Source organism: Somniosus microcephalus, chromosome 4 (genome assembly GCF_052327205.1).
Source record: "Somniosus microcephalus isolate GS21.2 chromosome 4, FLI_Smic_1.0, whole genome shotgun sequence".
NCBI lineage: Eukaryota > Metazoa > Chordata > Chondrichthyes > Squaliformes > Somniosidae > Somniosus > Somniosus microcephalus.
Genome location: NC_140990.1, coordinates 44817485 through 44832034, shown reverse-complemented (window position 1 = coordinate 44832034; position 14550 = coordinate 44817485). Strand labels below are relative to the sequence as shown.

General features: G+C 49.1%; 1 protein-coding gene and 1 pseudogene across 1 annotated transcript; one reads left to right on the top strand and one right to left on the bottom strand.

The window, feature by feature from the left end:
- Window positions 1-4123: 4123 nt before the first annotated feature.
- Window positions 4124-5253, top strand: LOC147118776 (uncharacterized). The gene has a single exon (XM_085984588.1). It carries the CDS (start codon window positions 4574-4576, stop codon window positions 5222-5224), a length of 651 nt encoding a protein of 216 aa, XP_085840714.1. The 5' UTR covers window positions 4124-4573; the 3' UTR covers window positions 5225-5253.
- A 4363-nt stretch (window positions 5254-9616) lies between these two features.
- LOC147118775 (uncharacterized) lies at window positions 9617-13328 on the bottom strand (annotated as a pseudogene).
- Window positions 13329-14550: the final 1222 nt, after the last annotated feature.

Sequence of the window (14550 nt, the reverse complement as noted above, 5' to 3'; positions counted from 1 at the left end):
GATCCAATCTCTCCTCATACGTTATTCTTGCCATCCCAGGTATCAGCCTGGTGAATCTTCGCTGAACTCCTTCCATGGCAAGAACATCCTTCCTCAGATAAGGTGACCAAAACTGCACACAATACTCAAGATGTGGTCTCACCAAGGCCTTGTACAACTGCAGCAAGACATCCTTGTTCCTGTATTCAAACCCTCTCGCTACGAAGGCCAACATACCATTTGCCTTCTTAACCGCCTGCTGCACCTGCATGCTTACCTTCAGCGACTGGTGCACAAGGACACCCAGGTCTCGTTGCACTTCCCCTTCTCCCAATCTATTGCCATTCAGATAATAATCTGCCTTCCTGTTTTTGCTACCAAAGTGGATAACCTCACATTTATCCACGTTATATTGCATCTGCCATGCTTCTGCCCAATCACCCAACCTGTCCAAATCATCCTGGAGTTTCTCGGCATCCTCCTCACAGCACACACGCCCACCCAGCTTTGTATCATCTGCAAATTTGGAGATATTACATCTGGCTCCCTTGTCTAGATCATTAATATATATTGTGAATAGCTGGGGTCCAAGGACCGATCCCTGCGGTACCCCACTAGTCACTGCCTGCCACTCGGAAAAAGACCCGTTTATTCCAACTCTTTGCTTTCTGTCTGTCAACCAGTTCTCTATCCAAGTCAATACCTTGCCCCCAATCCCATGTGCTTTAACTTTACACGCTAATCTTTTATGCGGGACCTTATCGAAGGCCTTCTGAAAGTCCAGATACACCACATCCACTGGCTCTCCCTTATCTATTTTACCAGTTACATCCTCAAAAAATTCCAGTAGATTAGTCAAGCACGATTTACCCTTTGTAAATCCATGTTGACTTTGTCCAATCCTGTCACTGTTTTCCAAGTGCTCTGCTATTACATCTTTTATAATGGACTCTAGCATTTTCCCCACTACCGATGTCAGGCTTACCGGTCTGTAATTCCCCATTTTCTTTCTACCACCTCTTTTGATTAGTGGGGTAACATTAGCTACCCTCCAATCCATGGGTACTGTTCCAGATTCCATTGAATGTTGGAAGATGATCAGCAATGCATCTACTATTTCTAGGGCCACTTCCTTAAGTACCCTAGGATGTAGATTATCAGGCCCTGTGGATTTATCGGCCTTCAATCCCATCAATTTCCCTGTCCTCCTTTGTGAAGACAGAACCAAAGTATGTATTTAATTGGTCTGCCATTTCTTTGTTCCCCATTATAAATTCCCCTGATTCTGACTGCAAGGGACCTCTGCTTGACTTCACCAATCTTTTTCTCTTCACATATCTATAAAAGCTTTTACAGTCAGTTTTTATGTTCCCTGCAAGCTTACTCTCATACTCTATTTTCCCCCTCTTAATTAATCCCTTTGTCCTCCTTTGCTGAATCCTAAACTGCTCCCAATCCTCAGGTTTACTGCTTTTTCTGGCCAATTTATATGTCTTCTCCTTGGATCTTATGCTATCCCTAATTTACCTTGTTAGTCACCTTTTTTGATTTATTTTTATGCCAAACAGGGATGAACAAATTCTGTCGTTCATCCATGCGATCTTTGAATGTTTGACATTGCCTATCCACCGTCAGCCCTTTAAGTAACATTCCCCAATCAATCCTACCCAACTCGCGCCTCATACCAGCATAGTTTCCTTTAGTTAAATTCAGGACCCTGGTCTCTGAGTCAACTACTTCACTCTCCATCTTAATGAAGAATTCGATCATATTATGATCGCTCCGCCCCAAAGAGTCTCGCACAACAAGATTGCTAATTAATCCTTTCTCATTACATAATACCCAGTCTAAGATGGCCGGATCTCTAGTTGGTTCCTCGACATATTGGTCCAGGAAACCATCCCATAAACACTCCAGGAATTCCTCCTCCACAGTATTGTTACTAATTTGGTTATATTTGTCTCTTCAAAGCAACAACTCAACTGATTTTCCTTTCCTTGATTGCATGCAACTCAGTATTTCAGTTAGCAATGGTTTATCAAATACAGAAAATAAAATGTTGATAATTTAACCCGCTCCCTGAGCTCGGGGTGTGAGCGGCCCGCGTCCCCCCGGGGTTCATGAACCCGCTCCCTGAGCTCGGGGTGTGCGCGGCCCGCGTCCCCCCGGCGTTCACGAATCCGCTCCGAGTTCTCTCACCTGATGTGTCAGCGACTGTTGCCACGGTCCGCGCATGCTCAGCTCACACTGCCCGGGTGATTGACGAGTGCTCCAGGCCAATAGAAAGAGCGGGGCGGTCCTGGAGGACCGAGCGGTCGGCGGGTCCTCCAACCAATCGGAGTGTGTGAGGGGCGGGGCTTGACCGTTAACCCTGAATAATAGAAGGTGAGCTGAGCATGCGCGGAAGGGGCTGATTGTTGGGCAGTGTGAGCTGAGCATGCGCGGGAGAGGCTGATTGTTGGGCTGTGTGAGCTGAGCATGCGCGGGAGAGGCTGATTGTTGGGCAGTGTGAATTGAGCATGCGCGGGTGGCGAAGTTGCAGCAGGTCAGAGGGAGGCGGGTTAATGAACCCCGGGGGGACGCGGGTTTCACACTCCCCGAGTGCGGCCCCAGGCCCGATTATAAGAACAGTGAACATTACCCGTCCCCACCCGCTGGTTTCTGTTTCGCTCCGGCCCGAATCTCAACAAAGCGCCAAACTCCGGGACAGACAGGAAGTGAGTCAGGGAGCGTCTGTAAATGGAGGAGGAATGGAAACTGCTCAGGGAGCGTCTGCAAATGGAGGAGAAATGGTGACTTGTCAGGGAGCGTCTGTAAATGGAGGAGAAATGTAAACTGGTCAGGGAGCGTCTGTAAATGGAGGAGAAATGGTGACTGGTCAGGGAGGCTCTGTAAATGGAAGCGAAATGGTGACTGGTCAGGGAGGGTCTATAAATGAAGGAGAAATAGTGACTGATCAGGGAGCATCTGTAAATGGAGGAGAAATGGAGACTGGTCAGGGAGGGTCTAAATGGAGGAGAAATGGTGACTGGTCAGGGAGCGCCTGTAAATGGAAGAGAAGTGGAGTCTGGTCAGGGAGTGTCTGTAAATGAAGGCGAAATAGTGACTGATCAGGGAGCGTCTGTATGGAGAAGAAATGGAGACTGGTCAGGGAGCGTCTGTATGGAGAAGAAATGGAGACTGGTCAGGGAGCGTCTGTAAATGGAGACTGGTCACAGAGCGTCTGTAAATGCAGGAGAAATGGAGACTGGTCAGGGAGCGTCTGTAAATGGAGGAGAAATGGAGACAGGTCAGGGAGCGTCTGTAAATGGAGGAGAAATGGTGACTGGTCAGGGAGCGTCTGGGAGAAATCATTCAGCATTTTTTGGGTGTTGATTTGTTTGAATAAATATATCATTGATTTTAATGAGACTCTTTCTGTGTCCCAGCTCCTGTAAATACTGGCTGTAAAGGGACCGGACTCTCAGGAGGCTCCACACCGCTGGCTGCTCGTGTGTCAGTGATCTCCCATCAGATTAATGTGCTTCTGCTGTCTGTGTGTTTAATAAAGTGCCCGAAGCCCTCACTGTATCACTTTCACATATCCCAGCTGCAGTGTAATGTCCATGCTCTGTGCTTCCTGTCCAATATCCCCTGATCCCTGGCTCTCCTGTTGCACCAACTCGGTATAATGGGACAAGAAGTGCCAGCTCAAGAGATGCCCAAATCAGGGACGGAATGAAAGGTTCAGACATGTGGAATGTTAATCTTACACAATGTGTGAGATGCTGAGCACCCGCCCAACATTTCACCACCACATCTTCTATCAAATAGTTTCTTCAATTTCTCTTTTGAAGCCATTATTTTATGACAGAGTCCAGTCCTCGCAGGGTGCTGGCTTCCAGTCCCTCATGAATATAGAACTGAACCCATCAGAGTCAACACCTTCAGGGGGAGGAAGAAAAGTCGATTGAAAGGAAAAATGTTGGAGATGGTGCGATGGGTTTGGATTTCAGCACAGGGAGGAGGGAGAGTGTGTGGGATGGGGATTTACAGCTTTGGGGAAAAAGAGAGGAAAGAATGTTGCATAGAAACTAGAATTGTCTGTTCTGAATTCCTATCCTCTACTTACAGTGATGTCTTTTGTAAACTCCTTTTACAGGGTATTAGAAGGGGTGGGTTTACAGACAGGAAACTCAAACCAAACATCACCTCAACATCAGTGTGACTGGAAAAGCACCGAGCCCCACACACCCGAGTGAGAGTGTTCCAGTGCACTGACTGTGGAAAGAGCTTTTACCAGTTTCACTGCGTGAAAAAACATTGCACCATTCACAGCGAGGAGAAACCATACACGTGTTCTGTGTGTGGACGAGGCTTCAACCGATCGTCCAACCTGGAGAGACACAAGGACACCCACACTACGGAGAAACCGTGGAAATGTGGGGACTGTGGGAAGGGATTCAATTACCTGTTATAGCTGGAAACTCATCAACGCAGTCACACCGGGGAGAGGCCGTTTACCTGCTATGTGTGTGGGAAGGGATTAATTTCCCCATCCCAGCTGGAAACTCATCGCTACAGTCACACTGGGGAGAGGCCATTCACCTGCTCCATGTGTGGGAAGGGATTCACTCAGTTATCCAACCTGCTGACTCACCAGCAAGTTCACACCGGGGAGAGGCCGTTCACCTGCTGCGTGTGTTGGAAGGGATTCACTAATTCAGCCCACCTTCTGAGACACCAGCGAGTTCACACTGCCGAGAGACCTTTTAAATGCTCCGACTGTGCGAACTGCTTTAAAAGCTCTGAGGAACTGATTCAACACCAGCGGGTTCACACTGATGATAAACCATTCAGTTGCTCTCACTGTGGGAAGAGGTTCAGGTATTCATCCAATCTCATTGTACACCAGCGCACTCACACTGTGGAGAGACCGTTCACCTGCTCCATGTGTGGGAAAGGATTCATTAAATCATCCAACCTGCTGACACACCAGCGACTTCACACTGGGGAGAGGCCATTCACCTGCTCCGTGTGTGGAGAGGGATTCACTTGTTCATCCAGCCTGCTGAAACACCAACAAGTTCACACTGGGGAGAGATCGTTCACCTGCTCCGTGTGTGGGAAGCGATTAACTTGTTCATCCGGCCTCCGGACACACCAGCGAGTTCACACCGGGGAGAGATCGTTCACCTGCTCTGTGTGCGGGAAGGGATTCACTCAGTCATCCAACCTGCTGAGACACCAACGAGTTCACAAGTAACTGCAGGGGTTGGATTCTGTTATTGCTGCTGTTAATTACAGCCAGGACTGAACCCTGTTCATTCTGACAGCTGTACTTTGTTTCTGCTGATGATAATAACCCTATAACTGGCTGGAGTTTAATATTCTATATATATAGCTGATTGACTTGTTGGGGCTGCAGTGTCCCTTTTAGAATCATTGTGATCGTTCCCCTTAATTCAGGACTTTCGTAAGAAATTATTTGACAATAAAATTATGAATTTTACTTCAACCCTAAATTGACCTTTGGTACAAAATCTACAATTTATTGTCTGAAAAGTTCCACTGATTAACATCTCCAATTAGAAAGTGCTGATTAATCCTCACTGACAATTCTTACTGACTTGCACATTACACACAGTGGCATCTCCATTATCCACCAGAAAGAAGGGGAATGGGAATTGGTGGAGAATCGAGAGTCCCCAAATGTTGCCCCTCCCGTCTGGTACAGCAATCTCCTCGGCACGGGAATGGAGACAAGTCCAATCCAAGTAATGGGCTGAGTTTAATCTTTCTGGGCCAGTGGGATTGGTTTATATCACACAAGAGGAGATTGGTGTCAGTGATTGGGATTGGTTTATATCAGACAGGAGGAGATTGGTGTCAGTGACTGTGGGGTTGGTTTATATCAGAGAGGATAAACTAGTCAAAGTTGGAGAAGATATGGTATTCCTATATTTAACGACTGTGGTCGGAATTTTTTTAATGTTTCATGGGATGTTGGCGTCGCTGGCAAGCCCAGCATTTATTGGCCATCCCTAGTTGCCCTTGAGAAGGTGGTGGTGAGCCGCTTTCTTGGACCACTGCAGTCCGTGTGGTGAAGGTGCTCCCACAGTGCTGTTAGGGAGGGAGTTCCAGGATTTTGACCCAGCGACGATGAAGGATCGGCGATATATTTCCATGTTGGGATGGTGTGTGACTTGGAGGGGAGCTTGGAGGTGGTGGTGTTCCCCTGCGCCTGCTGCCCTCGTCCCTCTAGGTGGTGGAGGTGGCGGGTTTGGGAGGTGCTGCCGAAGAAGCCTTGGCGAGTTGCTGCAGCGCCTCTTGTCGATCAGAGGTTCTCAACCGGGGTCCGTGAGAAGGTTTCAAGGGGTGGGCCCAGAAACTCTCTCCCTCTTTCATTCTTTCTCCCACAAGCAGCCCTCACACCGGGCGCCGGCTCAGTTCCCATTGAGCAGCCGCGGGGGAAGCGATGTGGGGCGCGATGGGACCAAGGCTGCGGAAGCCGCCCCTCGCTCGCTGCCAATTGGGTTGATCCAGATTCCCATCAGCTCCATCCAGCCTGTTGCCCCCATCTCGCCCCTTCCCCCCTACAAATCCAGGCTGGGGTTTATTGGAGGGTGGGGCCATTCCCAATTCCAGGAGCCCAGCCCGTTGAATACCTTATCGAACTGGAACAGGAGCAGTGCGCAGGCGCAGTTTGCGGGACCCGCAGCTCCAGCCGCCGCTCGCCCTCACACCAGGCGGCGCCACTGAGCAGGACAGCCAGCGGCCCCGGGGATTGGTCCCGTCAAACGTCAATCAAAGGCCAGCAGCCAATCCGCTTGGCCCAGGTCCCGCCTCCAACCGCCGTCCATTGTTGGGGCGAAATTCAAAGCGCCGCGAGCGGGAGCTCAAACTGTCAATCAAAGGCCAGCCCCGCCCACTACACCCTGCTCACTCTCCGATTGGTGGCTGCCGGGGTGGGCGGGGCGATAAAGTGCCAATCAGTGCACTCCCCGCCTCCGCCTGGGAGCTGGGCTTTGCTCAGGTGAGCAGGTCACGTGGGCTGGAAGGAAGGCGGCCACAAGGCAACTTGTGTGGTCACTGGGCCTCTTGTATTGGAGAATCAAGGAGGAGGGAGTTTAAAACATACTATTACCGCACTTAATCACCAAATAACTATTTATTTCAAAAAATAAAGCACAGTGATTTGAAATGGAAAGACTTGCATTTATAAAGAGGCTTCTGTGATCTCAGGATGTCCCAAAGCGCTTTACAGTCAATGAATACTTGTGTTACAGGGGGTCCGGGGAATTTTTATAACATAGGATGGGCCTCAGAGAACCCCTGATCTACACTGTCCCATCAAACACTCCCAGGGCAGGTACAGCATGGGTTAGATACAGAGTAAAGCTCTCTCTACACTGTCCCATCAAACACTCCCAGGGCAGGTACAGCACGGGTTAGATACAGAGTAAAGCTCCCTCGACACTGTCCCATCAAACACTCCCAGGGCAGGTACAGCACGGGTTAGATACAGAGTAAAGCTCCCTCTACACTGTCCAATCAAACACTCCCAGGGCAGGTACAGCACCGGTTAGATACAGAGTAAAGCTCCCTTTACACTGTCCCATCAAACACTCCCAGGGCAGGTACAGCACGGGTTAGATACAGAGTAAAGCTCACTCTACACTGTCCCATCAAACACTCCCAGAGCAGGTACAGTACAGGTTAGATAGAGAGTAAAGCTCCCTTTACACTGTCCCATCAAACACTCAAGGACAGGAACAGCATGGTTTAGATACAGAGTAATGCTCCCTCTACACTCCCATCAAACACTCCCAGGACAGGTACAGCACGGGTTAGATACAGAGTAAAGCTCCCTCTACACTGTCCCATCAAACACTCCCAGGGCAGGTACAGCACGCGTTAGATACAGAGTAAAGCTCCCTCTACACTGTCCCATCAAACACTCCCAGGGCAGGTACAGCACGGCTTAGATGCAGAGTAAAGCTCCCTCTACACTGTCCCATCAAACACTCCCAGGGCAGGTACAGCACGCGTTAGATACAGAGTAAAGCTCCCTCTACACTGTCCCATCAAAGACTCCCAGGACAGGTACAGGGGCGTGTTACCGATACCTCCCCTGGATACCAAGGCTAGGAGAGGCACTCTGGATGGTTTGGGGAGCTGGGACTTGTCCATGAGAGCAACTGAATGTATGAGAACTGAAATAATCCAGAGTAATGATCGGGTGTTAGTCGTGGCTCAGTGGGAGCACTCTCTCTCTCTCTCTCTCTCTCTCTCTCTGTGTCTCAGTGGGAGCACTCTCTCTCTCTCTCTCTCTCTGTGTCTCAGTGGGAGCACTCTCTCTCTCTCTCTCTCTCTCTGTGTCTCAGTGGGAGCACTCTCTCTCTCTCTCTCTCTCTCTCTCTGTGTCTCAGTGGGAGCACTCTCTCTCTCTCTCTCTCTCTCTCTCTCTGTGTCTCAGTGGGAGCACTCTCTCTCTCTCTCTCTCTCTCTCTCTCTGTGTCTCAGTGGGAGCACTCTCTCTCTCTCTCTCTCTCTCTCTGTGTCTCAGTGGGAGCACTCTCTCTCTCTCTCTCTCTCTCTCTCTCACTCTCTCTCTGTGTCTCAGTGGGAGCACTCTCTCTCTCTCTCTCTCTCTCTCTGTGTCTCAGTGGGAGCACTCTCTCTCTCTCTCTCTCTCTCTCTGTGTCTCAGTGGGAGCACTCTCTCTCTCTCTCTCTCTCTCTCTCTGTGTCTCAGTGGGAGCACTCTCTCTCTCTCTCTCTCTCTCTCTCTCTGTCTCAGTGGGAGCACTCTCTCTCTCTCTCTCTCTCTGTGGCTCAGTGGGAGCACTCTCTCTCTCTCTCTCTCTCTCTCTCTCTGTCTCAGTGGGAGCACTCTCTCTCTCTCTCTCTCTCTGTGGCTCAGTGGGAGCACTCTCTCTCTCTCTCTCTCTCTCTCTCTTGTCTCTGAGTCAGGAGGTTGTGGGATCAAGTCCACCTCCAGAGACTTGAGTTCACAATCTAGGCCAACACTCCAGTGCAGTACTGAAGGAGCGCTGCACTGACAGAGGTGCTGTCTTCGGACGAAATGTTCAAGCGAGGCCCCCTCTGCCCTCTCAAGTGGACATAAAAGATCCCATGATGTTATTTCGAAGAGCAGCGGAGTTCTCCCTGGAGTCCTGGCCAACATTTCTCCCTGAACCAACATCACTAAAACAGATCATCTGGTCATTCTCACATTGCTGCCTGTGGGATCTTGCTGTGCGCAAATTGCCTGCTGCATTTCCTACGTTACAACAGTGACTGCTCTTCAAAAGTACTTCATTGGCTGTAAAGTGCTTTGGGATGTCCTGAAGTTGTGAAAGGTGCTGCATGAATACAAGTCTTTCTTTAACAAAAGGAGAAAAGGCCCCAAAAATGGAACAGTCGGTAACAGGACATCAATTAGTCTCCTCTTATCTTAGAGACGCTAAGGACTCGATACAAAGATGTGTTTGAAACAAAGCAGATTTATTTGACTTATTTCCAGAATATTAAACTCCAACCCAATTAGAGGGGTTAATAACATCAGCAGAACAAACCCCAACTGTCAGAATGAACATTGTTCAGTCCTGGATGTGATTAACAGCAGAAATAACAGCGGAATCGAACCCCTGCAGTCACTTGTAAACTCGCTGGTGTCTCAGCAGGTGGGATCAACGAGTGAATCCTTTCCCACACATGGAGCAGGTGAACGGCCTCTCCCCAGTGTGAACTTGCTGGTGTCTCAGCAGGGTGGATGACTGAGTGAATCCCTTCCCACACACGGAGCAGGTGAACGGCCTCTCCCCAGTGTGAACTTGCTGGTGTCTCAGCAGGGTGGATGACTGAGTGAATCTCTTCCCACACATGGAGCAGGTGAATGGCCTCTCCCCAGTGTGAACTTGCTGGTGTCTCAGCAGGGTGGATGACTGAGTGAATCTCTTCCCACACACGGAGCAGGTGAATGGCCTCTCCCCAGTGTGAACTCGCTGGTGTCTCAGCAGGTGGGAGCTGTACAGAGCCCTGGTTAGAATCCATCTGGAGTATTGCGTTCAGATCTGGGCACCGCACCTCAGGAAAGATATATTGGCCTTGGAGAGGGGTCGCGGCGCAGATTCACCAGAATGATATCGGTGCTAAAAGGGTTAAATTTCTTCAAAAAACTCAAGCAGGTTTGCAGGATGCGACCCAGCCCACTTAACGTCAGGAGGCGGGTCATTGTCTCCGAGGCAGCAGGGGAGTCACAACCACAAACAGAGGCGGGCAAATGGAATCTGCCATTTGCTGCATCAATGTGTCTGGCTCTGTTCCATGGAGGAGCTGCCAGATTTCCAGTTTCACCACCCCCCCTGCCCTCCGATCTGCAAGCTCCCTGACAGCCCTGGTTTAGCAGTTGGAGCTGGATATTGCACAGATGAGGCCCGGCCATCAAAATGGCTGGGTCCTCTCGCCGAGGACATTGTACAGGCAGCACCGTTGCACCGCTCACCCGATGTCCACCCAGAATGAAAATCAGCCCCAAGAAGTCTAAGCTCAGCAATTTCAGCAACGTCAAACACATCCAAGATCCCCGATCAGCTGCAAGAGAAGGATCGACATTCCATTCTTGCCCATGTGCCAGTTGCAATTGAGCCTTTCTTTGACAATGAGCCTGACTGAATGATCTGATCTGTGGTGTTTAATGGACTTGGGAAGCCAATCATATTTGGAAATATGAAACTGAACCCTGTATTTATTGAAAATATCAAATCTACCTTATTCAGCTGACTGATGCATCTCAATGGCAAGAGCATTGCGATAATAAAGGTTTGCAAATCAGAGCTGAATTTGATATTTCCAATAAAATCAACCTCAATGTTTCACAAATCCGAGATGTTCCAAGAGTTTTCAATGCGGAGGACCAGACTGGATGATGATAAATATTTAGACATCTCCAAGCACACTGCCTGACACTAGATTGTCCTCCACATTACAAGCTGTCTTATCCTCTTCAGCAATGCACATCTTCAAATGAGAGAAAAGGTCGTCGCGTGTCTGGGTTTCTTCCTGCACAATGGACCTCCAGTTTGTTCCCATTTGCTCACTGCATGTGAAGAAATCACTGCTTTGCTGTCAGATCACAGGCCAAATGTCAGAATTAAAGCAATTGTGGTGATAAGAGTAACTGGAACATTATTAAGGATCAGAACCAAACTATTGTCAGGAGAAATTTGCTTGAGTTGTGTTTGGAAACAGCAGGGGGTGATTTTAACGTCACGCATCTGGCGGGAAACGAATGCGATCAGATCGGCCGCTTGTTTTACACCCGCCCGATTTCACTTTCGACTGAAATCATTGGAGAGCAAAATCGGGGAAGGTGTAAAACGAGCAGGAAATTCAATCCCGTCAGGTGGGGGAGGTTCAAATTACCCCCAACATATCTGAACTAGAAGGACAACCACTAAAAATGGCCAAAAGGACAATAAAATAACTATGGAAACAGCCACGTGGACTTTATAATCCATCGATCGATCAATCACCCTTTTCATTCATTTAGTAGTGGCAGATTTTACTATCTTACACCACATTCTGTGTATTTAAGATAGTATCTGAGGACTATCTGAATTGATGTTGATAAATTATTGGGAGGGTAAAAGTGGTGCGATGCTCAACACTAAGAGTCGGACTGTTTCCGATTCACCAATTGAACACTTTGCTCTCACCAACGTGCGCGGTCCCTTTAAATGTGCTGTGCGGTTTCTCTCCCAGCGGCAGGAGCTGGTGAGCGGCCTGCGCGGGGCCTCGCCATTGCTGTGCCACCGTGCAGCCGCGCACCTTAGGGGCAACATTGGTGTGCGGCCCTCAACAGCTCACCACAACTTGTTAAGTGGCCCTCCAGCCCAAATCACTGCCCACCCCTGCCCGAAACCATCTTTAACGGGATTCTGCCTCCTGACGGAGCTGGGAAAGATTTTGCCGTTATTACCACAATTGAGCACCATCTTCTTTTCCAAAGATCTCTGAGCTTCTCTAATGGCTGCTTTTGTCTCACTCAACTGTGGGTGATATTTCTCTCTATTCTCCTGTAAACTGAATTCATCTTGATCTCAACTGGGTTCAATGTAAGATAGTTCAGGGAGTCAGGCATCATTCACCCCTAGACCTACGCTGGCCGGTAAAACCCCAGTCATTTCCTTAGTAAGGATTCCTCTGGTTCCTCGCCATATATTTGTCAGGATACCGAAACCCAGCTTTCTTACCGTACACTCCTGGAGGCCCCACTCCCTGAGCCTACAACCTTCAGCAGGGTCAGTGGTGGAGTTCAACAGCAGGAGTGAACCCAACTATCAGAGTGAACATGGTTCAGTCCTGGATGTGATTAACAGCAGCAATAACAGCAGAATCCAATCCCTGCAGTCACTTGTGAAGTCGCTGGTGTCTGAGCAGGTTGTATGACTGAGTGAATCCCTTCCCACACACGGAGCAGGTGACTGGCCACTCCCCAGTGTGAGTGCGCTGGTGTCTCAGCAGGATGGAGCTCTGAATGAATCCCTTCCCACACACTGAGCAGGTGAATGGCCTCTCCCTAGAGTGAACTCGCTGGTGTGCCAGCAGGCTGCAGTTCTGAGTGAATCCCTTACCACACTCTGAGCAGGTGAACAGCCTCTCCCCGGTGTGAACTCGCTGGTGTGTCAGCAGGCTGGAGTTCTGAGTGAATCCCTTCCCACACACTGAGCAGTTGAACGGCCTTTCCCCGGTGTGAACTTGCTGGTGTGTCAGTAGGTGGGATGAATTCGTGAATCCCTTCCCACACACGGAGCAGGTGAATGCCCTCTCCCCAGTGTGAACTCGCTGGTGTGTCAGAAAGGTGGTTGAATTTGTGAATCCTTTTCCACACTCAGTGCAGGTGAACGGCCTCTCCCCAGAATGAATTCGCTGGTGTGTCAGCAGATCCCTTTGGCTTTTAAAGCTTTTCTCACAGTCAGAACATTTAAAAGATCTCATGATTGTGTGAACAAGTTGGTGTCTCAGTAGCTGGGATGACTGAGTGAGTCCCTTCCCACACACGGAGCAGGTGAACGGCCTCTCCCCAGTGTGAATTCGCTGGTGTGTCAGCAGGTCACTTGACTGAGTGAATCCATTCCCACACACTGAACAGGTGAACGTTCTCTCCCCGGTGTGACTGCGTCGATGAGTTTCCAGCTGATACGGGTAATCAAATCCTTTCCCACAGTCCCCACATTTCCACGGTTTCACCCCGGTGTGACTGCGTTTGTGTTTCGCCAGGCCAGAGGATCGACTGAATCCTCATCCACACACAGAACACGTGTACGGTTTCTCCCCACTGTGAACGGTGTTTTTTACTTCCATGTTATAAGAACATAAGAACATAAGAAATAGGAGCAGGAGTAGGCCAATCGGCCCCTCGAGCCTGCTCCGCCATTCAATGAGATCATGGCTGATCTGATCCTAACCGCCAATCTACTATCACAGAACCATCTCCTGAATCTAACAGAATTGGACACATGAAATAGGAGCAGGATCAGGCTACACGGCCCCTGGGCCCGCTCTGCTACCCACAGGGCCATGTCCGATCCGAACCTAGACTCATGTCCAAATTCCTGCCCTTAATTCCCTTTACTTCTCGGAAACTGTCTGTTTCTGTTTTAAATTTATGTAATGATGTAGCTTCTACAGCTTTTTGGGGCAGCATATTCCATGGACCTACCACCCTCTGAGTGAAGTAGTTCCTCCTCATCTCACTTTTGAAAGAGCAGCCCCTTATTCCAAGACTATGCCCCCTAGTTTTAGTTTCACCAATCATCGGGAACATCCTCCCCGCATCCGCCCGATCCAACCCCTTCACAATCTTATATGTTTCAATAAGATCGCCTCTCATTCTTCTGAACTCCAATGAGTAGAGTCCCAATCTACTCAACCTCTCCTCATATGTCCATCCCCTCATCCCCGGGATTAACCGAGTGAAACTTCTTTGTACTGACTCGAGAGCAAGTATGTCTTTTCTTAAGTATGGACACCAAAAGTGTATGCAGTATTCCAGGTGCGGTCTCACCAATACCTTGTACAACTGAAGCAATGCCTCCCTATTTTTATACTCTATCCCCCTAGCAATGAAAGCCAACATTCCATTGGCCTTCTTAATCACTTGCTGCACCTGCATACTAACCTTTTGAGTTTCGTGCACCAGGACCCCCAGATCCCTTTGTACTTCAGTACTTTCCAGTTTCTTGCCATTAAGATAATAACTTGCTCTACGATTTTTCCTGCCAAGGTGCATAACCTCACACCTTCCAGTATTGTACTCCATCTGCCAAATCTCTGCCCACTTACTTAGCCTGTCTATGTCCCCTTGCAGGTTTTTTATGTCCTCCTCACTCACTACTTTCCCTCCCATCTTAGTATCATCTGCAAACTTTGAGATGTTACACTCAGTCCCCTCCTCCAAATCGTTAATCTAGATTATAAAGAGTTGGGGACCCAGCACTGACCCCTGCGGAACACCACTAGTTACTGATTTCCAGTCTGAGAATGAACCATTTATCCCAACTCTCTGCCTTCTGTTAGATAGCCA

Bases quoted from the DNA above. Each gene is read 5' to 3' on its own strand.
- LOC147118776 (XM_085984588.1), top strand. From the start codon at position 4,574: ATGTGTGGGAAGGGATTCACTCAGTTATCCAACCTGCTGACTCACCAG.